This window comes from Mandrillus leucophaeus, unplaced genomic scaffold, assembly GCF_000951045.1.
Source record: "Mandrillus leucophaeus isolate KB7577 unplaced genomic scaffold, Mleu.le_1.0 Scaffold21, whole genome shotgun sequence".
NCBI classification, from domain to species: Eukaryota; Metazoa; Chordata; class Mammalia; order Primates; family Cercopithecidae; genus Mandrillus; species Mandrillus leucophaeus.
Window position 1 is genome coordinate 2,043,902 of NW_012102143.1, and position 27,933 is coordinate 2,071,834.

General features: G+C 36.6%; 1 protein-coding gene across 1 annotated transcript in view; it reads right to left on the bottom strand.

The window, feature by feature from the left end:
- The window catches only part of USP40 (ubiquitin specific peptidase 40), a 92,799-nt gene that overhangs the window by 35,664 nt on the left and 29,202 nt on the right, over window positions 1-27,933 (bottom strand). The window contains exons 11-21 of the mRNA XM_011980256.1: window positions 25,833-26,133; window positions 21,762-21,843; window positions 19,739-19,910; window positions 17,820-17,904; window positions 16,829-16,899; window positions 15,506-15,825; window positions 13,389-13,512; window positions 12,057-12,114; window positions 5,425-5,478; window positions 4,562-4,650; window positions 2,901-2,987 (exon numbers count right to left, since the gene is read on the bottom strand). Of these exons, the coding sequence (XP_011835646.1) occupies window positions 2,901-2,987; window positions 4,562-4,650; window positions 5,425-5,478; window positions 12,057-12,114; window positions 13,389-13,512; window positions 15,506-15,825; window positions 16,829-16,899; window positions 17,820-17,904; window positions 19,739-19,910; window positions 21,762-21,843; window positions 25,833-26,133 (1,443 nt within the window). The remainder of the gene's footprint in view (window positions 1-2,900; window positions 2,988-4,561; window positions 4,651-5,424; window positions 5,479-12,056; window positions 12,115-13,388; window positions 13,513-15,505; window positions 15,826-16,828; window positions 16,900-17,819; window positions 17,905-19,738; window positions 19,911-21,761; window positions 21,844-25,832; window positions 26,134-27,933) is intronic.

Consider the following 27,933-nt stretch of genomic DNA (forward strand, 5'->3'; position numbering starts at 1 on the left):
AAAAAAAAAAAAAAGAAAATATGTATTTACAAGAATGTGGTGAAAAGGGAACATTTATGCACTGTTGGTGAGACTGTAAATTAGTACGGCCATTACAGAAAACAGTACGGAGGTTCCTTACAAAATTAAACATAGAACTATCATGTGATTCACCAATCCCACTACTGGGTATGTATCCAAAGGATATGAAATCAGTATGTCAGAGAGATACCTGCACTGCCATGTTTACTGGAGCATTATTTACAATTGCCAAGATACTGAATCAACCTAAGTATCCAACAATGGTAAGGAAAATGTGGTATATATACACAAACTAATAGAGTACTATTCAGCCATAAAAAAGAATAAAATTCTGTTATTTGTGACAACATGGATGAACCTGGAAGACATCACGTTAAGTGAAAGAAGCCAGACACAGAAAGGCCTATCCGTAATATGACCTCACTCATATGTGGAATCCTAAAAAAAAAAAAAAGAGTTGACATTACAGAAGCAGAAAGTAAAACAGTAGTTACTAGTGACTGAGGGGGAGATGTAAGGGGAGGATGCGAAAGGGTGGTCAACAGATACAAAGTTACAATCTAATAGGAGGAATAAGCTCTACTGTTCTGTTGCACGGTAGGGTGATGATGGTTAACAGTAAGGATTGTATATTAAAAAATAGTTAGAAAAGCTCTTGAATGTTCTCACCACCAAGAAATGCTAAATGCATGAGGTAATGAGTATGCTAAATACCCTGATTTAATCATTACACAACATACATATGTACCAGAATATTAAAATGTGCCTCATAAATATGTGTCAATTTAATTTTTTAAAAAATAGTTTCAGATTGTGGAGCATTTTGAATTTTGGGATCAGGGATGCTCAGCTTGTATTGCCATAGCCAGTTTTATGTGTCAGTAACCCACTCACTTCCCCTGCCCTTGCCCCAGATTTTTTTGAAGCAAATGCTAGATATATAATTTCATTTGTAAATATTTATTATGCATCTCTAAAAGACAAAGATTTTTAAAAACCTACAATGATTATGACAGCTAAAAAATTAAGAATTCTTTAATATCAACAAATATCCAACTAATGTTCAAATTTCTCTACTTTCTGTTAAATTATTACTAAAGTTCCTTTGGCTTAAATTAGGGTCCCAATAAAGTCCATACATTGCAACTGGTTGCTATGTCTTTTAAGCCTCTTTTGACCTATAGGTTGTCCTCATCTCCTGCAATTTATCTGTTGTAGAAGAGTTTTCTGATCTACATTTGGCTAATTGCAGACCTGTGATGAATTTAACCTGTTCCTATGCCTCCTGTATTTCCTATAAACTGGTAGTTAGACCTAGCGGCTTATTCAGACTCAGGTCCAGTTGTTTGGTTTTTTTGCAATAAGGGCATGGGGTATTGTTCTGAATTTCTATGTTGCCTGAGTGTTGCTCTTTTTTGGGTTAGCAATCTTTAAGGATCATTGCCTAGGTTCATTAATTTATTAGGAGTTGAAAAAATGTAAAATTCTAAAATGCCTTCTTCATTTATTAGTTGGAATATGTTTATAAATAAAACTTATTATCTGCTTAGCTACCCTGGGATATAGTTTGCAAGGGAAAAACAGGAAAAAAAAAATGCTTTATTTTTTACCTTTATGGTTGCCCAGCATCCATTATAGGTAACAGTGCATATTTTTGTATAGGATCATTATGAACTCACAGATTTACAGATTTTATGTACTTGTTTCAATTAATTTTTGTTATTTTTCTCACTGACGTTCAAATTGTCTCATCTTTGACTAGTGAGCTCCTCAATCTCTTTGATAATTCCAATAGTCTTTGTTAGCGGCTTCACTGCTTTCTTTGATGGTAAGATGTTTCAGGCTCATCTTAGACATTTCCCGACCTAGATACATAACCAGCCATTATTCTAAGATGCCCTGGTTCCTGTTCGTAGAAAATGGTATTTGGCAGCCATAATCTGGGCGCCAGGGGTACTCTGCTGCTACCAGGCTGGTCACTCTTTCCAACTTGTATCAATGGACAGAGCTGGAAAAAAATTTTTTTAAGAAAAAATATATGAAGTTCATTCAGACTTTTCTATTTCAAATTCAGGAGAACAGGTTTTTTTTTTAAACCACATTGATTTTGTCTCTCTGTTTTCCAATACTAAAGGTCTAAGTTCTCAATAACAGCAATATAATTATTCACTTTATCACATACACACATATATACAAACATTCATACCACTGTGTGTGTATATAAATACTAGAAAAAATATGCCAACATGTTAATATTGGTAGCATAAAGGATAATGAGAGGTTTTCATTTTTTTCTTTTAATCAATTCCTGCATATTCAACATTTCTGTTAATAAAAAAGTATTATTGATAAAAAGAAAAAAAATTGTAATCATTTAAAATTTCCAGTAGAGGCCGAATGGAGTGGCTCACGCCTGTAATCCCAGCACTTCGGGAGGCCGAGGCGGGTGGATCACTTGAGGTCAGGAGTTTGAGACCAGCCTGGCCAACATGGAGAAACCCCATCTCTGCTAAAAATACAAAAATTAGTAAGGTGTGGTAGCAGGTAACTGTAATCCCAGCTACTCAGGAGGCTGAGGCAGCAGAATCGCTTGAACCCGGGAGGCAGAGGTTGCAGTGAGCTGAGATCATGCCACTGTACTCCAGCCTGGGTGACAGAGTTCAGACTCTGTCTAAAAAAAAAAAAAAAATCCAGTTGGTTCACCAATTTTCAAGCTCCCAAAATAAAATAATTCCTCTAGTGAGTACATATAATTCTCTGAAGTATATTATATTAGGCCTAGTTTAGGACCTCCAAATCTTAACACAGGATACCACTGTTTCTCACAGCAAACATACAAACACACACAGCCTCTGAAAACAAAGGGTAAAATTACTTACATCTCTCACAGATATTGTTTCTTCTACTATAATTTCCATTTCTGTCCCAGGTTGAATGTCACTCCCCATTGCAAAAAACAGGAACAACTAACATCAAGACAGACGTGTAAATGCAATTTAATCTGAACTTAAAAATCCAATAAATGTATTATTTACTTTCAAAAATGTAAAGCCAAGGGCCCATGAAACTTTAACAAAAAATCCCAATTTATATGAAAATATGACTATGATTAGTAACTTAATGTTACAATTTAAGCAATAATTTTGCCTACCCAGAAGTATAAACTTGCTTCACCATCAATGTTTTTTACTTCTAATAAATGTCTCTCACATACACTACTTATTTTTCTTTCTTTTTTTTTGAGATGGAGTTTTGCTCTTGTGGCTCAGGCTGGAGTGCAGTGGAGTGATCTTGGCTCACTGCAACCTCTGCCTCCCAAGTTCAAGTGATTCTCCTGCCTCAGCCACCCATGTAGCTGGGATTCCAGGTGCGTGCCACTAGGCCTGGCTAATTTTTTATATTTTTAGTAGAGGCAGGGTTTCACCATGTTGGCCAGGCTGGTCTTGAACTCCTGACTTCAGGTGATCTACCCGCCTCAGCCTCCTAAAGGGTTGGGGTTACAGATGTGAGCCACCATGCCCAGCCAACATACACTATGTCTTCTACTATGATCTCCATCTCTGTCTCGATCACTCCCAAAAGGAATTTGTAATTACTACACACAATTAGTATTAATAAGCTTTTTCTGAGTCACTTGGTTATGATTTTATTTTCTGCCAAGCGATTCAAATATTACAATTCTCAAGACTCCAAAGGAAAAATACAAATCTGATCTCTTATTCCGTTCCTTATAGCCCTGCTTTTCCTTTCTAACTCAGTCTCACTTGTCAGTTTTCCCTCCTATCAGCTTGTCATGCACTACTATTTGCTAGAGTTCAGGGGAAAGCAAATTAAGGGGGAAGTGGTTGGGAAAGTAATGAAGTGAATTTGGGAACCACAGACAACCTGACTTGAGTCCAGATTACCCTGCTACAGGGTATTTACAATAAGAATATCCTTATGATTTCTCCACTGTAATAAGCTGATTAGCTTCTTACAAATGGCTTCTGGCAAAGGTCAAACCTGATGGTGTTTTATACTGAAAACGGACACTGATAAAGACAAGGGGAAAGGGAGGCTGCTCTCAGACTATTATATTAGTGCAGAGAGTAATTAAGTCCAAAATTAATAAACTGTGTTTCATTAAACCTAAAATGCTACTGACTGTTATACTTACTATTTTCTGTACCAGTGCTAGCTATAACTGCAGAACGCCCCTGACTGTAAGATGCAACCTAATCTCACAGATGTTAAAACGTGGGAAAAAGAAGGTGTATCTTAGAACTTAGGAAATATAATGGTTGAAAGTGGTGGCCACTCAACATTAAAGATTCCTTTTAACCACAAAATCTTCACAGAAAAAGAAACATAAATATGCTTTGGGGTAATATTTTATATTTAAACATCTAGAACTATAAGGATGTAATCCTAAAATAAAATGTATCATTTAAGAAAAAAAACTTTTAGAGAAAAACAGTATTACTGGAGTAGTTAAGGTACTAGTTATAATTCTGGTTATGGAAGGGTTGATTTTGTTTTGAAACAAGTGACCTTATTTTACCTGACAGGAACTTGGTGCTTTTCCAAGACACAGTCCCAATGAACTTCCCATCTTCAATTCTGCTTCCTTCAAAGTATAGCTGTCCGGCACTTAAAAAAATTTTGATAACATGACGAAGGTTATTAATTCCTAGCTCTCTAAGAAAAATAAAATATTCAAATCAGTATTTCTCTGAAAATCAAGAATATCAAGAAAGAAGAAAAACGAGTTGCACTTCAGGCAAAAGGATTACATGCACTATGATCAGGTTTGATTTTCAATTTCCATACTCTAGGATATTTTGTTCCTGTTTTCTACATAACAATGCTAAAAGGAAGCTATGAATGTCTAGTTTCCTACTTAATAAAAATGACTTGCTCAAAGAGCTATTGTTTATATGGATTAAAAGCCAGATAATCCAAATCAATCCATAAATGAAGAACCAGCTTCTTCGAAGTTTAAAGTTGAGATTGTTATTACCATCAATAATTAGGCTCATCCATGACTAAATTAAATCTAAGGTAAGAGCTGATAGAGATGAGAACTGAAGATTTTATTTCATAATTGGTATCACAATAAAATTAGCAAAGCAAATGGAAAAACTTTGAAAATAAAGTTGGAAAAAATATAACTAGATCAAACCCACGACTAAAATGAGAATCAGATAGTCAGAAAGAACAGTGTTTCATTTAGAAAACAGAAGTGTTTGTTTCTGGTTAAGATTTTCTGTAATACAAGGGTAAGATACCTGGATGAAAATATGTCCTATAAATCAGTTTCCAACAGGTAATTTTTAAATATTAGGTATTGGAGGCCACTACTTAAAGTATCAAGAAAGAAAGATGAGTATAACCCACCTTTTGAAAGTTATCAAAAAGATTTACCTGGACAAAGAAGCTTCCCATTTCTATCAATAGGTCTCAAACAGCTGTTGTCAGCTATAAATAAAAGGAATATTATTTTTCTTAGTATATTATTTTTCTTAGAGAGCTAGGAATTAATAACCTTCATATTATCAAAATAAAAGGAACTTGGTTACAGCATCAAATACAGAAAACAAAAGAGAGATGCTCTACTGTGTTAATTAGCAGAAAACTACAGAAAGCTAAAAACAAAAACAAACCAAAAACCTCCCAACAACCAAAGAAAAACCCCCAAAATAAGTACAGTCAGCCTTTATTTTACGCAGTAGTGCAAGACTAACAGTACCAGGTGAAACTGTGCAAAACAATCTTAATCAATGGAAAAATTACAATCGTTCAATGACACTTACAAATTTTTGTTGTAACATTTAAAACCCTCTTCATTATTAATATTATACATGCATTAGGAAAGGAAAAAACAGTAAAACCAATATTTATACTATAATTTCAAATACTAGAATTTTTGAGAATTAAAATGTTTTCTTTGTAAATTACATATGAAGAGTAGTTTAAACAGGGCTTGGTTTCTTCTCATTGTATAGCTTATAATATGTAGTGACATCTTTCCTGTCCTGTAGCAAACTGTCATACTCCTTTCTAAGTTTGGATCAGCTTCCAATATCCAGAGTTGCTTGAGTGACAGCAGGGTCAACATTCCCACAAGTTGCCGCTGCTTCTGTAACTCCATATACTTTTGTTTCTTTGTGTACTTTCTTCTCTGTTGGCCAATTCCCTCTTTTGATTATGTATTCTTGTAAAATGTCATGGTGGGTTTAGCACTGGGATAAAGGGAGGCAACACAACCACATGCTTTGCTATCTGTGTAGGGAAGTGAAGTGAAGTGTACACGCAGCGACAAACCACTAGCAGACTTGAAAGAAGTGACCGGTTACTGCTTGTGGTGCACATGTGTTATTTATGTGATGAATTGTGCCCTGAAGAGCTGGCAGTCAAGTGTGTACTTTATTCAGTTACAGTTAATATACCATATACCATGGTTGCTGAAATTTTAACCATCTTGCTGGGGGACTGATGTTATATAACTAAACGACAGTAATGAAATTTCTGCATATCAGAACAGTACAAGCGGACTGCCTATATTTAAAATATGTTGGGTGATTTTATGCTTATTAAATGGGCCAGCATGCACTATGTTTGAGGACACAGATTCTTGCTTTAGAAGATCCCCTGGTGCTTGGAAGGGGAAAACCAAGTTTTCAGTTCAAACAAAATTCTTAAAAAGTAGGACGTAAATTGGAGGGGTGGGGGAAGGTTGAGTGTTCTGAAGAGACAACAATAGTATGAACCTTAGAAGTTTTAACTTTATTAGACCACAGCAGAATCTCTTTCTGAGATTCCTGAGTTCAATATCTTGTATTACAGTAATATGAGGCTAGCATACAATTCTCACATAAACCTCCTGTCAACGGAAACAATTTACTTAGAGTTCCCCAACTTAAAAAGTGCTTTTAAAATACTGTCTCTTTAAAATCTGTTGGTTTTCACCGAACAGGTACTTACTGTGTATTGTCTATGTGCCAGGCACTGTACTAGAAACTGGAAATACAATGGTAAGCAAAGCAGTGTAAACTCAGCCCTCACACAACCTTGTCTAATGGGGGAGGTGGATGTTAATAACAAATAAAAGGGCAGCTACAGTAATAGATGCTATGAAGGTAAAGTACAGGGTGTTAGGAGAGTACATTAGCAAAATCAACTGGGATTGTGTGGTCAGGGATGGAAGGAGAAGGAACATTTCAGATGAGACCAAATAAACAGCTGAAGTTAACAGCAAAGGGAACAGAGTTGAAAGAGAGACTGAGCACTAAGAAGTCTTGGGGGTCAAAGAGAGCTTGTGCACTGAGAAACACAGAAAAGTCAGCATGGTAAGTGAGTTGTGAGTATGTATAAAAGCAGATCACAACAAAGTTACAGTTAAGCAGGGGTCAAATTGTGCAGGTTCTTGTAGGCTAGGTTAAGGAATTAACTTAAGTGCAATGGAAAGCACTAAAGGGCTTTGTGCGGAGGAGTGACAGGATCTAATTCACATGTATTGACCATGATCAAATGGTTTGGAGGGGGGGCAAGAGTGGAAGAAGGGAGATAAGTTACAGGGGATGACAGTGAACTATGCATTTTAATAAACCAATGACTTTTAATAATGGACTTTACTGAGTTATAATTTTCTTATAATAAAATACATGTTTTAAGCGTACAGTTAATAGTTTGAAAAGTACATAAACATCTGGTAACCATCAGCAAACTGAGGTATAATTTGCATCATCCCCCTTAAAACTCCCTGTGCCAATTTGCAGCCAATCCCTCTTCCTCTCTCCCAATCCTGATCTGCCTTCTGTAATTACAGCTCCGATTTTATTTGTCTAAAGTGTCTTATGTATGGAACCACACAATACGTACTCTTTTGCATCTACTTTCTTTCTCTTGGCATAATGACTTTGAGATTCATCCATGCGTTGCATGTGGTGCAACTAGCACTGCCTTGCTCTTCAGTGATGAACAGTATCCCATTGCTTAAATACACCATCATTTGTCCATCCCTTTACCTGCTCATGGGCATTAGGATTGCTTCCAGTTTGGGGCTAGGAACATTTATGTCTTTATGAGGATATACGTTTTAACTCTTATTCAGTAAATACCTAGATGTAGAATTGGTAAGTGGATGTTTAAATTTATAAGAAATAAGCTAACTTTTCCAAAGTGGCCATACCCATTTTATCCTCCCACCAGCAACATATGGGAGTTCCAGTTGCTCTATATCCTTGCTAACATGTGGTTGACTTAACATTTTAAGTTTTATTTATTCTGCAGGGTGCACAGTAGGGTGTCATTATGGTTTTAATTTGATGGCTAATGATTCTGAGCATTTTTTCCCTGTATTTACTGGTCATTCATAGATAGGTCTTCCTTTGTAAAGTGTCTGTTCAAGCTTCTAAACCTGGGTTAGGTTACAAGTTTTTTTTTTTTTTTAAATATTCTGAATGTAAGCTGATCATCAAATATGTGTTTCACAAATATTTTCTCCCAGTTTATGGCTCGCCTTTTCAAATGCCTTTTGAAGAGTATAAGTTTTAAATTTTAATGTAAATTAATTAGGCTTTTCTTCCATGGTTTGTGCTTTTTGAGTCCTACCTTTAAGAATACAAAAACCTTTCCTTATGATAAAGTAACAAAGATTTCCTCATATGTTTTCTCCCAGAAATTTTATAGTTTTAGGTTTTAACTTTCAGTTGTATGATCCATTTAATTTTTGTATCAGGCGAAGTAAAGCTTGAGGTTCATTTCTGCATATACAAATATCCAAATGGCCCAGCACTATTTGTTGAAAAAATACTATCTCTCTGCTTGAAAAAATACTATCTCTTTGCATGAAAATACCTTGGTACCTTTGTTAAAAGTCAACTGACTATGCACCTATTTCTAGATTCTCTATTTAAGTTCCACTGTAAATATTTTAGGCTTCATGGGTCACATGTGATCTCTGTTGCACATTCTTCTTCTTTAAAAAGCCCTTTACTAGTGTGAAAACTATTCTTTGCCCACGGGCTGAACAAAAACAGGTTGTAGGCCATAGTTTGCTGACCTCCTCTCTACATGTCTACCTGTATGCCAATATACACTGTCTAGAGTGAGCCTTGAAATCAGATACTGTAATTCTTTCAACTTTGTTCTCTTGTTTTCAAACGTGTTACAGCTATTTTAAGTTCTTTGCATTTCCATAAAAATTGTAGAGTCAGCTTGTCAATTTCTTTAAAAAATGTTAAGATTCTGAGTAAGAATATATTAAATCTACAAATCAATTTGGGAAGAATTATCCTCTTAAGAATATTATATCATCTGGCCCGGTGTGGTGGCTCACACCTGTAAACCCAGCACTTTGGAAGGCCGAAGCAGGCGGATTATGAGATCAGGAGATAGAGACTATCCTGGCTAACACGGTGAAACCCTGTCTCCACTAACAATACAAAAAATTAGCCGGGTGTGGTGGCAGGCACCTGTAGTCCCAGGTACTCGGGAGGCTGAGGGAGGAGAATGGCGGGAACCTGGGAGGCAGAGGTTGCAGTGAGCTGAGATCGCACCACTGTACTCTAGTCTAGGCAACAGAGTGAGACTCTGTCTCAAAAATAAATAAATAAATAAATAAATAAATAAATAAATAAATAAATAAGTTAGCTAGGCATGGTGGCAGGTGCCCATAACCCAGATATTCACGGGGCTGAGGCAGGAGAATCGTTTGAACCCAGGAGACAGAGATTGCAGTGAGCCAAGATTGCCCCCTTGTACTCCAGCCTTGGGGACAGAGCAAGACTCTGTCTCAAATTAAAAAAAAAAAAGGAATATCGTGTTGTCCGATTCGTGAATGTGGTATATTGTTTTATTTATTCAGGTCTTCTTAAATATCTCACAGCAATATTTCCTAGTTTTCAGTGTACAGGTCTTGTACATATTTTGTTCATTTATGTCTAAGTGTTCCATAATATTTTATGCTATTATAAATGTTTTCTTAATTTTGATGTCAATTTTGTTGTTGTTGTTGCTGGTAGGTAAAAGGGCAATGAATTTCTTTATATGACTTTGAGTTCTTACTAAATTTACATGCATTAAGATACTAATTCAAATTCAGTAGAATGGCCATGTTGGTGTGGATATGGTGATTAGGGAACACTTCTATACTCCTGGTGGGAATGTAAACTAGTACAGCCACTATGGAACACAGTGTGGAGATTCCTTAAGAACTAAAAGTAGAGTTACCATTTGATCCAGCAATCCCACTAGTTGGTATCTACCCAGAAGAAAAGAAGTCATTATACGAAAAAGATACTTGCACATGCATGTTTATAGCAGCACAGTTTGCAACTGCAAAATCGTGGAACCAACCCAAATGCTCATCAATCAATGAGTGGATAAAGAAACTGTGTGTGTGGTATATACACACATATATATAGGTATATGTGTGTATATATAGGTGTATATATATGATGGAATACTCCTCAGTCATAAAAAGGAATAAATTAATGGCATTTGCCGCAACCTGGATGAGATTGGAGACTATTATTATACGTGAAGTAACTCAGGAATGGAAAACCAAACACCGTACGTTCTCACTGATATGTGGGAGCTAAGCTATGAAGACACAAAGGCATAAGAATGATACAGTGGACTTTGGGGACTTGCGGGGGAAGGGTAGGAGGAGGACGAGGGATAAAAGACTATGAATAGGGTGTAGTGTATACTGCTCGGGTGATTGGTGCACCAAAATCTCACAAAGCACCACTAAAGAATGTATTCATGTAACCAAATACCACCTGTATCCAATAACCTATGGAAAAAATAATAATAAAAGCTGTGCTCAAAACATGTTAAAAAAAAAAAAAAAGTCAAAACCAAACCAATAACAGCTGATTCTTAAAAAAAAAAAGATGGCTGGGCTCGGTGTCTCATGCCTGTAATCCTAGCACTTTGGGAGGTCAAGGCGAGTTGCAGTGAGCTGAGATCGCGCCACTGTACTCTAGTCTAGGCAACAGAGTGAGACTCTGTCTCCAAAAAAAAAAAAAAAAGATAATCACAATTAATCACAGATTGACAAGGACATGTAGAAACTGCAACCTTGACACATTGCTAGTAGGAATATAAATGGTTCAGTCACTTTGGAAAATAGTATGGTGGTTTCTTATAAAGTTAAACACAAATTTGCATATGACCCAGCAATTCCAGTCCTGTATATCTACCCAAGAGAAATGAAAACATATCTCCACATCAAGACTTATGTGTAAAAGTTTATAGTGGCATTATTCATAAAAGTACAAAAGTAGAAATAATCCAAATGTCTATTAACTCATGTTTGTCCAGGATAAACAAAATGTGATACTATCCATATAATGGAATACTAGACTAGTCCGCAATACAAAGGAACAAGCTATTGATACATGCGAAATCATGGATGAACCTCAAAAATGATATGCTACGTGAAAGAAGCCAGACACAAAAGACTGTATGTTTTATGATCCCAATTATATTAAATATTAAGAAAATAAAGTCTATAGAGACAGAAAGTAGATTAGCGGTTGCCAGGGGCTTAGACTACAAATGGGTACAGGGATCTTTTTGGAGTAATGGAAGTATTCTGAAACTGGATTGTGGTGATGGTTACAGAACTCTACACATTTACTGATGATTACTGAATTATACACTTAAACTGAGTGAATTTTATGGTATGTAGATTATATCTTCATAAAGTTGTCACAGAAAGCCTAATGGTAAGTGAACAGTGAGTTTGCAGAATGTACATTCAGAATAGTTCAACATGAATACATGGTCTAGATACACATCCACATCAGATATACTCATTGTATTTGGGGAAGGAGAGAAAGAATAGGTCTGAGGAGGAGAACATAGGGGACTTTAACTTCATTTATAATGTTTCAAACAAAAACAAACATATGACAAAAAGTTAACATTTGTCCATTTTGGGTGGTAGGTATATGAGTTTTCCCTAAATTATTTTTTGTATTCTCCTATATTTTCTTCAATTCAAGACCAAAATTAAAGAACCAAAAGCAAATGTAAATGATTACCTAGTTCCTTCATTAATTTTAATTCCTTTATGGCTTTAATTCGAATATCAAACACCATCTAAAATAGATAAATAAAATAATGACTAAGTTGTAAAAAATGGGAGGAGATGAAAATGAGGATTGTCACTGTGTGCATAAACAAATTATTTGAGATATTAATTACCTGACATTTAGTAGTTTTTGCCTACTTAAAATTTTTCCATCCCTGAAATTCTTTTATAAGATCAAAAGCAAAAACTTAGATCTTCATAGTTAAGTTTTTACCAAATTGAGGTTAATTGGAACAGAAAGGACACCTACCGAAAACTAAAGAAACAATTGTAGCTGAAAGGCAATAGGCTGACAAACCACTAACTTTTCTCATGAAAGCAAACAAAATAAACTCAGGGCAATCACATTTCTCTATGTCAGGAATGATGAATGTGGGCCAGTAAGCATAAATAAAAATGTATACTATCAGCCCAAGAGCACTATTTAAAATTGCTGTTTAAATGACTTTATTTTAGATTCTTTCCCTTTTTCGGTTTAACCGAATTTTCTCTAGGATATAAAATCTTGGAAATTTAGGAGTAAAACTGATGTCAGACAATCTATCCTCCCACAGTACCCCACACTGTGGAAAGAAGAAACAGAATGAGTCATAAAGGACTTCACCAAAGTCTCTCACTTAGGGTCAAGGTAGTAGATCTTCCGAACTTTAGTGTATGCATCTTAGTGTATAAATATTAACACCCTTTAAGAAATTATAATATTTATATAAAAGAAAACAACATTCTAGTAAGTTTCAACTTGTTATAGAAAAAAAACCCATAATGAATTGAGACTACATAAATATAAAAAGGTATTTCCTGAGATGATGTTTAAGGAAACTAGTCTTCAAATGGAGAACTAGAAGAGTTCCTTTTAAGAACACCTGGCTTTACAGAAAAACAGAGTATAATGTAAAACCATTTAAGATAAATTTAAAAAACAGAAGTCCACAACACAAAACCAAAACACATGTATACTTGGTTTAAAAAAATACAGAAAAGACCCTTGAAAATAGCATTTTCAAGGAAGTCAGAGAATTCCATGAACTAACTAAATAAGTAACTCCCACATTCTAATTCTAGGCTTTGGAGGAAACTTTAAAAGGCATGTATTTTCTTGAAATATGCTAAGAGCCAACTAACATAGATAAACAAGCAATAATCAAATGTTAAATAAAAAGCTAACTTCCTAAGATTTGAAGTCTCTTGAGACAACTGTTCTGAAAGATTAAGGTATTGTTTTCTAAATAAAATTCTGTTAACTGAAAATCTATCAGCCAACCTTTAATTATATTCTACTCACTGTGTTAACAGTTGCTGATATTTTAACCTGCTTCTCTTCAGAGTCTACCTGGCATAAATTTTTAACATGGAGCCAGTCAATCTCATTTATACTAGTGACCCATTTCTCTTCCTTGGTCAACAAGCTGTAGGTAAAAAGAAAAGATCAGAAATTAATACCTTTCCTTAGGCATCACTTCCAAAGCTCTGCATGTGTCACTTAACATGACTAATTAGAGGTGACCAGTTCTACTGAGTCGTTTCTATGATAAGTGGGCTATCTTTGCAGGGTAATGTTAGGCAGTAGTCTACAGAGTCTATATTCATGACTCCAAATATTCTTTGATTTTCCCACATAATTTGTTGCCACATTTTTCCACAGAGAACTTCCGTAAGTAAACAATCAGTTGCTCACTTCTGCCTGCACCCTGCAATCACTAGGGGAGCTTTAAAAGAGCGCCTAGGCCAGGAGCCTACCCTACCTGATCTAGATTTCATTTAACAACAGGGCAGCCATGTGTAGTCTGTAGACTGACACTGCACAAAAGGGCCACGTCTAAGGAGTGTCACACATGGCATATACATTGTATACTGAATTTTTGAGAGTTTTGTTTTATAAAAGCAGTCGGCAGTAGAGTATCTTGTTCTAACATTTTCCTACAGATAGTAGTAAAGGGTCCTGAAGAGGTGCCTTCTTTCCAATTCACACAGAAGCACTAATGGGCTTGCAGAAGTCCTCTTTGGGAATGTGCATCAGAGCTCTGAAACATAATTCTACTCTTTATTGCAGTTATTCCATTCTGAGCTCCCACTTTAAGCTAGCAATCCCAAATACAAAGTTTGAAGCACAAGATGTTCTGTGAAGACTACCTTAAAATAGTGAAAACTGTATGATAATCATGACAATGACTGCATTAACTAAAACATTTAGCACTTACTGTGTGTACTTTGTAAGCACTTAACTCTTTCAATCTTCTCAACTCTATGAAGCTGGCACTAGTTATTATCCCCATTTTACAGACAAGAAGACTGAGCAGAGAAAGACGAAATACCTTGCCCAAGGTCCCATTACATCCTACTGACTTGCCTAGGAGCACAGCTAGGCAAACTACATAGATTACTATGTATCCATCCAAGGCAGTTTATAAAGAGTCTACAAATCTCAAGGTTGGGCAGAGGGGATGGAAAGCAAGATACATCTACAAAATAATCATTATTAGGTTTAAAAAGAAAGGCCCCCAAATGCTAACAGTAATTAACAGTGCATGGTGAGAAGAGGGATTTCCCCCATCCCAATAAATGTATACTGCCTTTTATAAAGGAAATACAGTTCTTATAAACAAGGTGAACAATGTCTGAGAAACCCCTGTCCAAAAGAGTAACAGTGGTAAGTGGTAACTATGAAATAAATGGTCCGTAAGTGCTCTGCTGCTCTGTGCCAAAGCCACTATAAATAATGACGCAGAAGTCCTGCAATCTAAGTAAATTTGTAGCACTGAGAAAACAGGGAACTTGAAATCTTCAATATATTGCAGCTACAGTGTATGACACATTGACTACAGCAAAGTACTATCACAGACACAGATGACAAAAAGACAGATGTAGCTTTAAATGTGACCGCAGGATTCATGGGGGTAATTCGCCAGGTAACTGCTCTATTTGGGCAACTGGGCTCTCAAGAGTCACAGAAGGGATTATAAGGAAACCATGAGTCAACTTATGGGTCTCCTAAAACAAAATATCCAGAAACAATTCAGCCATAATGTTTATACCTTCTTCAGGAAGATTTTCAGGAATTTTCTCTGCGAGAATGTTCCTTCGGTTTTATAACCAGCGCTAATCAGAATTCACCTGATAACTTGCATTATAGCCAACTAACTGATACTCTATATAGTCTAGAAAATCAGGGATACTTATATTATTTTCTCACCACATTTACCAAAAGTCCCTTACAAAACATCATTTTTTTCTCTAAGTTACATAACCTACAACATTCGTGTATATAATATTTAGAACATAATGTCTAGAAATAAAGAAACATTCAACCCTTGTCACTAAAATAAAGCTTTAGAGTTCTGCTGGGTGGTACTATAATTAAAATGACTTTTAGAAATCCTTTTTCTCCTGTTAGCGAGTTACCTGTTATCATCATGAGAATCCTGAATTAAAACTGAGCTTCCATTTCCGAGCCCTTGCTCCCTGAACGTCTTCCTCATGTCTTCCTTGGAGATGGCCATCCAACCCTCCCCACCTGGGCATCCAGCACTGTTGATGAAGATGACACCTGCTGGGATTGCTAAGGCTGTGAGGACAGTGCCCACTTCTGCATTAGATGGAAAGACATGTGGAGATTCTATCACCTGGCAACACTTTTCTCCTTCACTGCTTGTGTCCAGATGAAGAACATTTAAAAGCAGAGGTTCGCAGTCAATACCAGTTTGAATGTGGACTCCACCAACCTGCAATCATATCAAGAAAACCATTAGTACAGTTGATACTTGCCAACATTGTCAATATAATATGGTAAAAGATTACTCTTAGAGAACAACTCTCATTTTTTCCAAGTGAAATAAAATTTTCACAAATGTCTGTTAAGCATCAAAGGAACAACTTCAGATCTTTCTTTTGAAACTTTCTTATCTACCTTTTATTTTTTTAGAAGAAATCTACGATAGACTGGAGATAGAGATTTATGAGTTATCACGGGTGGTGATGAAGCCAGATTGGCCAAGGTCAGTTCACAGAGTGGCTGAAGTGCTCCTGGCCACCCTCTAGAGATAGAAAATTCACTCTCCACCTCCAAACCACCCCAACGACTCCCCAATTCAGTATAGATCCTCACTCTTCTAAATTCCCACAGGCACTATGCACAGACCCCTACTCCAGCACATATGGTGCAGTTCTTCACACAATGAGGGCCTAAAAGGACACAGATCAACTGACTGGCCTTTGACCTAGCATCTGACACACAACCTGGTATAACGGAGGCACTCAAGAAATGTCTCCTTGACGTACAACTAGCACTGATTGTCTAACATTTATCAAGCATTTCAGTAGTTTTCTAATATCTAATTGCCCTCACATAGGCTGAATAAAATTTCATTACAATGACTTTTTTTTTGAGATGGAGCCTTGCCCTGTCACCCAGGCTGGAGTCCAGTGGTATAATCTCAGCTCACTGCAACCTCCACTTTCCAGGTTCAAGCGATTCTCCTGCCTCAGCCTCCCAAGTCACTGGGACTACAGGCATACACCACCATGCTCGGCCAATTTTTGTATTTTTAGTAGAGATGGGGTTTCACCATGTTGGCCAGGCTGGTCTTGAATTCCTGACCTCAGGTGATCTGCCTGCCTCGCCCTCCCAAAGTACTGGGATTACAGGCATGAGCCACCATGCCCAGCCATTACGACTTTCAAAACATCCAAAATTATCACGAATATTTCTTCAGCAATTTTTTTTACCTCCACCCCATTCCACACAAAGATATCTTCTCCATCAGCAATTTCAGTTTCACACAGTGTCAGTTCATCCCCTAGAAAGAGATCACCAGTGAGACCATTCATCACGACCATCAGAAATGACTGAGCTAAAGAAAGAGCTGAGACAAATATTTGTTTGAAAAAGTATTTTCACTAAGGAAAATTTAAAAAGTAGTAATTATTTTTATTCTATTGACATCTCATTTCGTAATTTTTCTTTAAAATGTTGTTACAAAAGCTTTGTGAGCATGGTGGCAGGACAAAAGAGATAATCCAAAGGTCAAGTGTACTTGAGGCACATGACATTGGAAACAGGAGTTAGGCTTAGGCATGAAATGGTCCCAGCTCCACTGATATGTCCATAACACAAGCTGTATGTCTTTGTGCGCTTCAAGCCTCTCAGCTCAGTTTTTTCATTTATGAAATGGGGATAAAAGAATTTTATGAGAATCAAGTGAGATAATTAACATAAAACACCTATTACAGATTTTGGTCCAAATTAGATGTTACTGCCACTACTGTTAATTTTCATTGTTTTGCTGCTATTTAAAGGAAGTAAATGCTTTCAAACTCCCAAAGTATTTCTTGTTTTACTACAAAATCTGAAGCTGAGAGTTGGGCAGAAAATCAAGTCATATAAATATGATTCAGATGGTTTGAAACCATGTTGCTCAACAATATGTGTCAATATAAAAAATTCTAAAGCTTTTCAAGAAATTTTTAGTAGGGTAGCCTTAATTTGAGAAAAAATAAAATGTTTCCATGTTAGAAGAATTTCACACATTATATAAACTATACACATTAAAACTCGGATATATTATTTCTTTTGGAAAACTTACAGTGTGAAGATAATCTACTTAGTTAAGCAAGTAGTAGGTGGGGAAGGACTGACAAGGAGCAGAAAATCACAGATGAGCCGGACAAAAATATAGATGTATAAGAGTGAGTTGCTATGTTTTCATATTTATCTTACCGCCAAGTGTCTGGTAAATGTGAAGTCCTGCTGGTACAAGCTTTGCAACACTAAGAACCATGTCTCCTTCCCAAAATTCTAACAGCTGAAGAATATTAATGAAAGAAAAGAGAACATTGAAAAGTGACACATACATATCACCTTTCCAGGTTACTGTGCCAACTTACATAAGAAGATGACACAAAGAGCAAGCAAATGAATACTCTCACTCCCAGCCAACACCGCAAACTTCAAAAGAAGGCATCGCTTGTTAAATTAGTCAAATCCCAAGACGGCTAATCTCCTCCATTCCTGAGTGAAGAATTCTGGCATACACGAAGGGCACAACAACCATCTAAACAATTCTGCTTAATATATATGAAGAGCACTTTTCTCAGAAAGCAAGTTGATGAGCATACCAGCCTAGGAATTTTTACTCAGAAGAGCAAGACTAATTTGTGGAATTAGCAATGTTGAGGGAAATGCAGTCCTGACTCTAGCACACACTCATCTTCTAGTTGCTTGAAAGGAATGTCTCCCATTGCAAATTTATAAAGGTGCATTACCAGTTTACTTAATAGATTACCAGGGCTTCGTTTCTAGATCTGAGACTCTCAGCACCGTGGCAAGATCACCAAAATAATATCACCATAAAAGTCATTCCTATCTAGTCATTCTCTACAATACCATAAGGTATTTTCTTAAAAAGAAATTTCTTATTTACAAGCAATTAGTTTGCTGTGAACTAAGTTTCCTAGCCTCTTGTCAGTAACTTCCTTGTAAGAGAATAGTTAGTAGGGATATACATTTAAAACATCAGAAAGCACAGACTGGAGTGTACCTCACACTTACAAAGTGAATAAGATCCTTTCCATTTAAAATATCCCCCTAGACAGGTTCAGATTCCCACATCCACCTGTATCAACAATGCTAGAATTGGCTCAGAAATAAATTTCTAATGAAAAAGTTCAGAAAGATTAGACAATTTTAGAAATCCTGACACTGATCTAGTGTTTAAATAACTTCAAATCAACAACTAAGGTTAAAAGGGAAATTGCTTTGCTTTTCTTAGCAGAAGAAAATTGAAAGAAAGCTAATAGTTTTGGTGAGTAATAGGATTTTTCAGAAAATTCATTAAACTAATTTCTGGGAAAAAATACAAAAAGCTAACATTTTCTATCTCCCTTTTCCTTGATCAGAAAGTAGTGTGGAGCAGGAGTGTGATTAGGAGGAAAAAACCCTAGATGAAGAGTAAGGAGACCAGGGACAGAGTCCCAGCTCCATCAACTAGGTTTAGGACCATAGGCAAGACATTGAGTCTCTTTAAATCACACTGCCTCGTCTTCAAATGGGGCTAATGTATCTTCATGAGATTAAAGAACCAAATCATATAATTTATATGAAAGCAGTGTAAGTAAAATAAAGAACACTGCTGTTACTATTATCATCATTAAAACATATCTTGAAAATGACTTGGAGACTACAGCACTGTTTTTACTCTAGACTAATAGATACTTTCCTTCACTTAAGAGTATTATTAATAAATACTGTTCTACACTACAGGGTACAAAGTTAGTTGCTTTTACTTGTTCAGTAGTTCTCAGTTTTAAACAACATGCTCATCTTTATCTTTTCGCTCTCTTTGAAAGGCAATTTGCTGTCATTTATTTTCTAAAAAAGAGACAACTTCATACTCTTTCTTCCCCTCAAATAAAATGTACCAGCCTGATGGTCCACCTGAAAAGCTGCTGGTAGGAGCTGTGGAGAAAAGCCTCCTAAAAGACTTAGAAGATCTGGGTCATCCCTCTGTGAAGTGGCAGATGTCAGGTCTTTCTAAGCAGCTTTGAAAAATCAAGTTGTATCCTAAACAGAATGAAATGGACAGTCTAGCTGGAGATGGTCCTTGATGTCTAAATTAAGAGGAAGTAAGGCTGTATTACCTGAAATATTGACTGCCGGAGATCTCCTAAAGTTTTTCTTTTATCAAAGGTCAAATCCCACACGCTTTCTGTTTGAGAGACTACCGGGTGCAGAGCCCCATTGAAGAAATGGTACTGAGGGCCCAGGTGAAGATGCAATTCAACAGTATTGTTTGCAGAATCACATTCTGCCCTTTAAAGAGGCACAAAAATACATAAATACTGTGTTTTTGTAACAGACACTGTGTTTTATCTCAAACCAAAGATATCTGGCTTATAATACAATTAAGTTCTCCATCCTACCTAAGTAACAATTTTTCTTCTATGAGCCACAATTAGTCACTTTAGTTTTTCAGTCAACAGCAAAAATTCAGCTCTGTCGCCATGAATTCCAAGAGAAAACTGTTTTAACGTGGGCTGCAATGTTAACTCCATTTCTCTGAACAAAGGCTGACACCTGAAATCTTCTAATTCTGAGATTATATTATAGTTATGAACAAAATGCTAGAGATCTGCTTACATAATTGTGTTAAGTAGCAGATTTACTTCTATGTCATCTATCATCCTTATTTCCACTAGATTTTGCACACTCTCACTCTCCCATGACTTTTTTTTTTTTTTTTTTAAGACAGAGTCTCACTGTGTCACCCAGGCTGGACTGCAGTGGTGCCATCCTGGCTCACTGCAACCTCCACCTTCTAGGTTCAAGCAATTCTCCTGCCTCACTCTCCTGAGTAGCTGGGATTACATGTGGGTGCCACCACGCCTGGCTAATTTTTGTATTTTTTGTAGAGACGGGGTTTCACCATGTTGACCAGGCTCATCTTGAACTCCTGACCTCAGGTGATCCGCCTGCCTCGGTCTCCTAAAGTGCTGGAATTGCAGGTGTGAGACACTGCGACTGGTCCCACGAAATATTTGAAGCCAGTAGCATGAACCTCCTGAGACCACGTTATCCAGGCTAAAAGTCCTTGGCAGCAGCCTGGTGTCGCCTGCTCTTCTCTGAATGCACTCAGCTGACTCGAAGCCAGCACAAAACACAGGTAGGGTCTGGCCAATGTGGAGCTGGAACGAAGCTTATCGCACAACTCAGGTACTTCAGGACACTTCAGTGAACATGGTCAGAGAGCACAACCACATGAAAGACCTTAGTGCGGGCTGACGACAACTCTTTTTTTTTTTTTTTTTTAAATAACAACTGCTAGTCCAGACCACTTATGCAGGTTATTTTTTAGACTTAAGATATTTCACTCTGTTAAGTTTTAATCTTTTTGGTATCTTGGTTTTTGTTGTTTCTTTGCTCTTGTGTCATTCACTGTACTTTTTTCCCCCAGCTCCAAGCCAATGATAAAAATGTCAAATACACCCTGTCATATAATTAGGCATTTGAGTCCACAAGAAGATCATGGGAACATCCATTTTCCTAACCCAATACCTGATTTACTCTAACAGAGCACAAATAAAGAAGCAGTTCTTCAGAGTCAAAGGTGAGGCCCCAAAAGAGAATGCTGAGATTATAAAGTTCTCACAAACCATCTCTTAAAGTAAGAATCCATTATAGGCTTTCCCCCAAGATCAGCATTGGATTCAATAGGTTATAGAATCCATATTTCCCTCCTTTTGAAAATCTGCCCACCTCTGATCCTCTCTCACTACATGCCAGTTTGCTACAACTACTTACCCATGAGGGGTGATTTTCACGGCAGGCTCTCTTTGGACCCAAGGAAATAATTTGGCCAGGCTGGGATACAACTCATTTAGCTCAACTATGTGCTCACTGATTTCTCTACCCGTCTTAGGCTTCAATCCCTACTTAGCAATGGCCATTTTATATGTCACTGTTTAATTCACTCTCACACATAAGGGATAATTTCAAAGTTAAAGCTACCCTCACTATAAAAATTCAGCAGCCAAACAGACACTTGCATTAACTAGTTGACTATTTCTTTTTCTTGTTAATTTTCATTATTGAATGCTTAAGGCCTAAATTAGATCTTTATTCTCCAGAAACACTAGTCAAACTCTAAAAGTAATTTAAAATTACCTTTTGGTTTGTAGTTCAATGTTAGCTGCATCCATTTCATTCAGTAAATGACATGGAACCCCATATCTTGGATTAGCTCGAGCTGTGAACAAAATTTTTCATTAACTTGTGTTGGCTAAATGAAATCTGGTTGCTGGAAGAGGTAGCATGAAGACTAGAAAGGACTGTCCTGGGAGCTAGGAAAGCTGCTACTAATTTGCTGTGTGAATATGAATTTTCTCAGGATCTCAGTTTTCCCATCTGAAACATGAAAAAGTTAGAACAAATGAAAAGTAAATAGTTCTTTAAGATAAGCTAGAAGAATTCAATTTTTTTCAACTCTTTTAAGTACACTTTTTAAAAAGAACACCCAGATTTTCATCTTTTTCTTTTTTCTTCTTCTTTTCTTTACTTTTTTGAGACAGAGTCTCACTTTGTCACCCAGGCTGGAGTGCAGTGGCATAATCTCAGCTCACTGCAACCTCTGCCTCCCAAGTTCAAGCAATTCTCGTGCCTCAGCCTCCAAGTGGCTGTGATTACAGGCTCGTGTCACCATGCCTGGCTAATTTTTGTATTTTTAGCAGAGACAGGGTTGCACCATGTTGCCCAGGCTGGTTTTGAACTCCTTGCCTCAAGTGATCCGCCCGCCTCAGCCTCCCAATGTGCTGAGATTACAGGCGTGACCCACCATGCCTGGCCTCAGATTTTCATCTTGATTACAAATACAGTAACTGACTACTGTAAAAATTCTGGAATTTTTTTAAGTGTAAAAGAAATAGATGCTGCTCATAATTTCACTCCCAAGACACACACATATATACACACACACACACACACACAGGCACACACACAATTTTAAAAATTGGGATCGTATTCAACAAATCTGTTTTCATTTCATACACTGTATTTTCCAAAGTCTTAAATAAATGATTGCATAGTAGTCCATTCTATAAGTAGCATAATTAACCTAACCAATCTTTTTCTGTTAGACATTAAGGTGATTTCCAATTAATCACTATTTTAAAATAGTAGGAACAATAAACATCTTTGAGCATCAATATTCATATACAGCTCTGATTACTTCAAGACAAACTTGTGAAAGTAGAATTACTGGTTTAAACGGTATGACATTTTCTAGGCTTTTAAATATACATACTCAAACTGATCATATTCCATACTTACCAACTCTGGAGGAAATGTCAACTACTGAGACCTAAGAGTCACGGAAATAGTATCTGACTTGGTGGGGCATCTCACTAATGTTCACCTCATTGCCATTCTTCTTCTTCTTTTTTGATTACAGGTTAAATTGAAAATTTTTTGAAACATAGGAATCTTTCTTTTATAAATTATTATTTATATTCTTTCCCCAATTTACTACTGAGCACAATGAAATATATGTAAGCGCACTCTACAGATAGGGGAAATTAATTTGTCATATATTTTCCTGTTTTCCATTAGCTTGTCATTTGCCTTTTAATTCTGTTTAAGGGTTACATAATATCACTTTTCCCTATTTTTTTCTTTCTTTGCTTTTATGCTCAGAAAGGTTTTCTTTACTTTAAAATAAAATATTTATATTTTACACATTTTACAATTCCTTAACATAAATATTAAAGGAACTATAATTTCATTTAAGTGATTTGTATAACAAAGAAAAATGGCTTCATTATTTCCCTAGCAAATAACCAACTTCCCAGTTGTATTTATCGAGTAATTCACGCCCTTCCTTCCCCAAAATATCTGAAGAGCTACCTTACCATGGATTAAAACACAAATATGCTTAGATCAACTCCTGGGTTTACTGCTCTTTTTCAATGATCTGTCTACCTTTTTGCATTGCCACTACACTGTCTTCATTGCTATAACTTTATAAATTTTTACTGATACAGCAAATTCTCCCTCAGTCATCTCTTCTTCAGTTTTTATTACTTTATTTCTCCAGGTGAATTTTAGAATCATTTCATAAAGTTCTATCCCTTCATTCCCAAAAAAGTACACTGAGATTTTGGTTGGATCTTTGTTCAATTCCTAAGCTAACAAGAGAACTGTCATTGAGTACCTATTCCAATTATGTACACACTAAAATTAAATTCTATGAAAAAGACTAATACTCCATTTGAAGATATTCTTTTTCTGATAATATATATTTCTATAACTGTGAATTCTGATACACAATATTTTTACCAGAACCATTTCCATATCTTTTTTTCCTCCCAGAAAAATACAAAGCCTTTTTGATTAACAGCATAGTTATGTAACTGTTTTCGATCTGGAAAGTTAATTTCCTTTGATTCACATGCAAATTAGTAACTGCTTTATTTTTATTCTTTATAAAAATGATGGCTATTCTCATTCTCTAAGAACAATATTCTCATCTCTAATAATAGATATGTCTCAATCTATAAAGCTTTTCTCATTAGAGTTTTTAACTTTTGAGCAGACTTTGAGAAGTGATCAAAAAATCTTACTAGGCCTCATGCCTGTAATCCTAGTGAGGCAGGAGAATAGGGTCTGGAGACAGGTAACCTAAGGCTGTTTTGCAGACTTCCTAGAAATAAATTGAAAGGAAAACCCTAACTTTCCATGCCTAAGTAACAAAAGGACCAGAGGCTACTCCGTTTGACCTTTTCTGTGCACACATAGGAAATTGGGTGACCCCAACAAATCAGACTGTGGGTGGAGTCTTTGTTTGCAACTTTGCAACCACTTCAGCCTCTGAATGTTTGCGGTTGGCAACAAATACGACAGAAACAAATCGGACTGATTGCCCCTAAGGTCTTTGTTTGCAACTTTGCAACTTCACTCCAGCCTTTGAATGGGTGTTGCCCCCAACCAATCAGACTGACAGCCGACTATGTCTTCCTTTGCATGGAAGTATAACTTTGTAACTTCACCCTAGCCTCTGATTGGTTCCAGAAAGCAACCAATCAGATGTTTGCACATGAGAGTGACTTTTGTAACTGCACTTCAGCCTCTGGTTAGCTGCTTTCTGCAATCAATCAGACTGACTGCGGACTACCAATTCATTTACATGAGGTGAGCATGAAGTGGCTAATGGGAAACTTCTAGGAGGTATTTGGACCCGAGAAGATTCTGTATCTGGTCCTTGAGCCGCTGCTCAGGCTGCTCCCACACGGTGGAGTGTAGTTTCGTTTTCAATACATTCCTGCTTTTGTTCTTTTGTTGCTTCATTCTTTGCATTGCTGTGTGTTTTGTCCAATTCTTTGTTCGAAATGCCAAGAACCTGGACAACTTGCAGTCACGACCCTCTACCAATGACACCAGCACTTTGGGAGGCTGAGGTGTGAGCATCATTTGAGGCCAGGAGTTCGAGACCAACCTGGGCAACACAGCAAGACCCTGTCTCTAAAAAAATGAAAATTAGCCAGGTGTGGCAGCATGTGCTTGTAGGCCTAGCTACTTGTAGGCCTAGCTTGTAGGCCTAGCTACTAAGGGAAGAGAATCACTTGAGCCCAGGAATTAGAGGCTGCAGTGAACAATCATGCCACTGCACTCCAGCCTGGATGACAGAGTGAGGTTGCATCTCTAAAAATAAATAAATGAATAAACACACAAAAGGTCTTATTGAGAAACAGGAAAATAAAGAAGAAGATATGAAAATATATAAATAAAGGATAAATAATAGAAATAAAAGATATAAATAAACATAAAGGAGAAGATATAAAAGAATCAGGAAAATAAAGAAGCTACAAAAATAAGACCAAGGCCACTTAAAATTCAAAGGCAACATATGGCTGAATGACAGAGCCAAGTCTGAGCACATGGCAATCGCACTCAAGTTTGCCAACACAAGAAGGTTTTATGCTATCCAAGGAAATCCAGTTTTGAAAATGTAATGATGATCTTACATTATTACAGGGTAGAAAATTAAAGAGAAGTATATAATCTTTATAAAATGACAAATTGTTAGATTTCATTTGGCATAATATAGTTCTTGTTAGCTTTAAAATATTTTAAGTTGTTCCAAGAGTAAACCTTTTTTTAAAAGAATAAAAACTCAAATAGCATTCCATGTTTATCTTCTAAAGCCATTAACTGAAACAAATAGGAACATTTTTCTTTTCATACCTTCAGGGGGTCTCTGCAACTGGGATTTCCGATAAAACAACATGTAGGCACTTTCTTTACCCTGAAATTGCTGTTCAATATCCTTTTCCCTGATTGGCTGGACTTTAGAATCATTTATATCAAACCAGTGGGGACAGGAGATGCTACTGTTTAAACCTGGGGATTCTGGAGGAAGCGTCTCGAAAATTTGCTGGTCATTCCTTTGGAAATCAGACTCAGCCTGGAGAGAACCATTCTTCAAGAGACGAACTATACTTTCATCTGAACTGAGTAGAAATATCTGAGAATGGAGCTGTAAGAACTACACAGAAACAGACAAAAAAAATGCGAAGTTAATTATTCAAACAAAAATTAGAAGTGATTAAAAAATGTTTTCTTCCTTTCTGTGATTAGATCGTTTAACTTCATTTTTATTTTTGACCTGGCCAGCTAGGGAGGAAAATCCATCTTGGTATAATAAAACATTTAATAAAACCACAGTGCTCTGTTAAATAGTCTGATAGTTACACGAAGGGAGGAAGTCGCTATGCTACAATCTAAAAAGCATTTTAATTATACCTCACTAGTGCTGTTTTAAAAAGTATTTAAGTGGAACAGATTAGGTAGAACAAACACTTTTGAAATATTTAAAAGCAATCTAAACAAGGCACAAAACAAAAGCAGTCACACAGTGTACCACCATAAAAGATAATTTGAAAACCCAGACAGACTCTGTTGGGATAAGGTAGTAATTATCAACCTAAATTATCTTTTAACCCGAACTACAGTGAATGTTGTCTGTTCTAAAAGCTGGCAGACAAGCTCAGAAAATCAAAGCAAAGTAAGGGTTAAGTTACAATCCCAAAGTTCTTGCTAAAGGATTAGGAAGAAAAAAATATCTTTCTCCATTGCCTGTCTCTACCTCCCCATCCCCTATGCCTCTATCCTCTCACTTTCTAACCTCTGTCTGGCCTTGCGTCTCTTCCTTTTCTCTCAGCCTAATTTACTTATATAGAAAATTACTTGGGAGTTAAATTTAACACGTGGGTACTTCATCAATCACCCTGGAAAGGTGATTTGTGCATTTTTCTCTTGGAAAGAAAGTAATCTGTGGTAATGTCAACTCTCTAATCAAAAGTATTATTTTATCAACAAACAGAAGAGTGTAGGGCATAACCCAAAGACAACACTGTTAACACTGTGTATGAGAACAGAGAGTAAAATATCGTCGTAGCTAATTTGTTTTAAGGTACAAAAAAGTATCAACAACTTGAAAGCTTTCAGTAATGACCTTTCTTTTCATTTTTTTTGGTTCTTTGGGTTTTTAAGTAATGAACTTTCTATATAGCCAAGCTTTTCTTTGATAGTTGAGAATTAACTCTTTTAAGCCTCAAACACCAATGCAGTCTGTCCCAGTAATGACAAAGAAATTTTCTTAGACTAATATTCCTAATAAAAATGATAAACTCTACGCAAAACAAGGAAAACGACTGTTGGGAAAGGAACCCAAAGTAGGCATAAAGTGAAGACATAATTCTTTAAAGAAGGGAAGCAAACCAGGCGAGTTCTGCACTCACCTACTACTAGCCAGTTTGTAGCAGTGCACGGTGGAACAGATTTCAAGAAAAGGCAAGAGTCTTACTGGGCTGAGGGGACAGAATCTGAGAATAGCAGAGACGCGAGATCCCACGAAACAGCCCCAGTTCTGTATCAAATCCTCCTAAATCCTTGGCTAATTCCTAAATGGCAGAATGGACAGCGCAGAGCCCAGCAGAGAGTATCAGTCAGGAGGTTCGACAGCTGAGCAGGGTTGCCTGCTGCCAAGAAGAAAGAACAAGGAGTTCAAGTCCTGCCAAATTAGAAAGAGGTAGCAAACTTTTTCTTAAAGAGCCAGATGGTAAATATTTCAGAAGCAAAACTGAGAACATTACTTAGTACTCACTTCACCTTTTAAAAAGTAACCATTTAAAAATGTAAGGCATGTTCTTAGCTCAAGACTGTAAGAACAGGCAGCAGGCCACATTTTGCCCACAGGCCATTGTAACGGACCCACCCTAAAGCCCAAAATTTAACTTCCACAGACTCTAAAAGATTTAAAGGTAATTTGAGGGCTTGTTAGAAT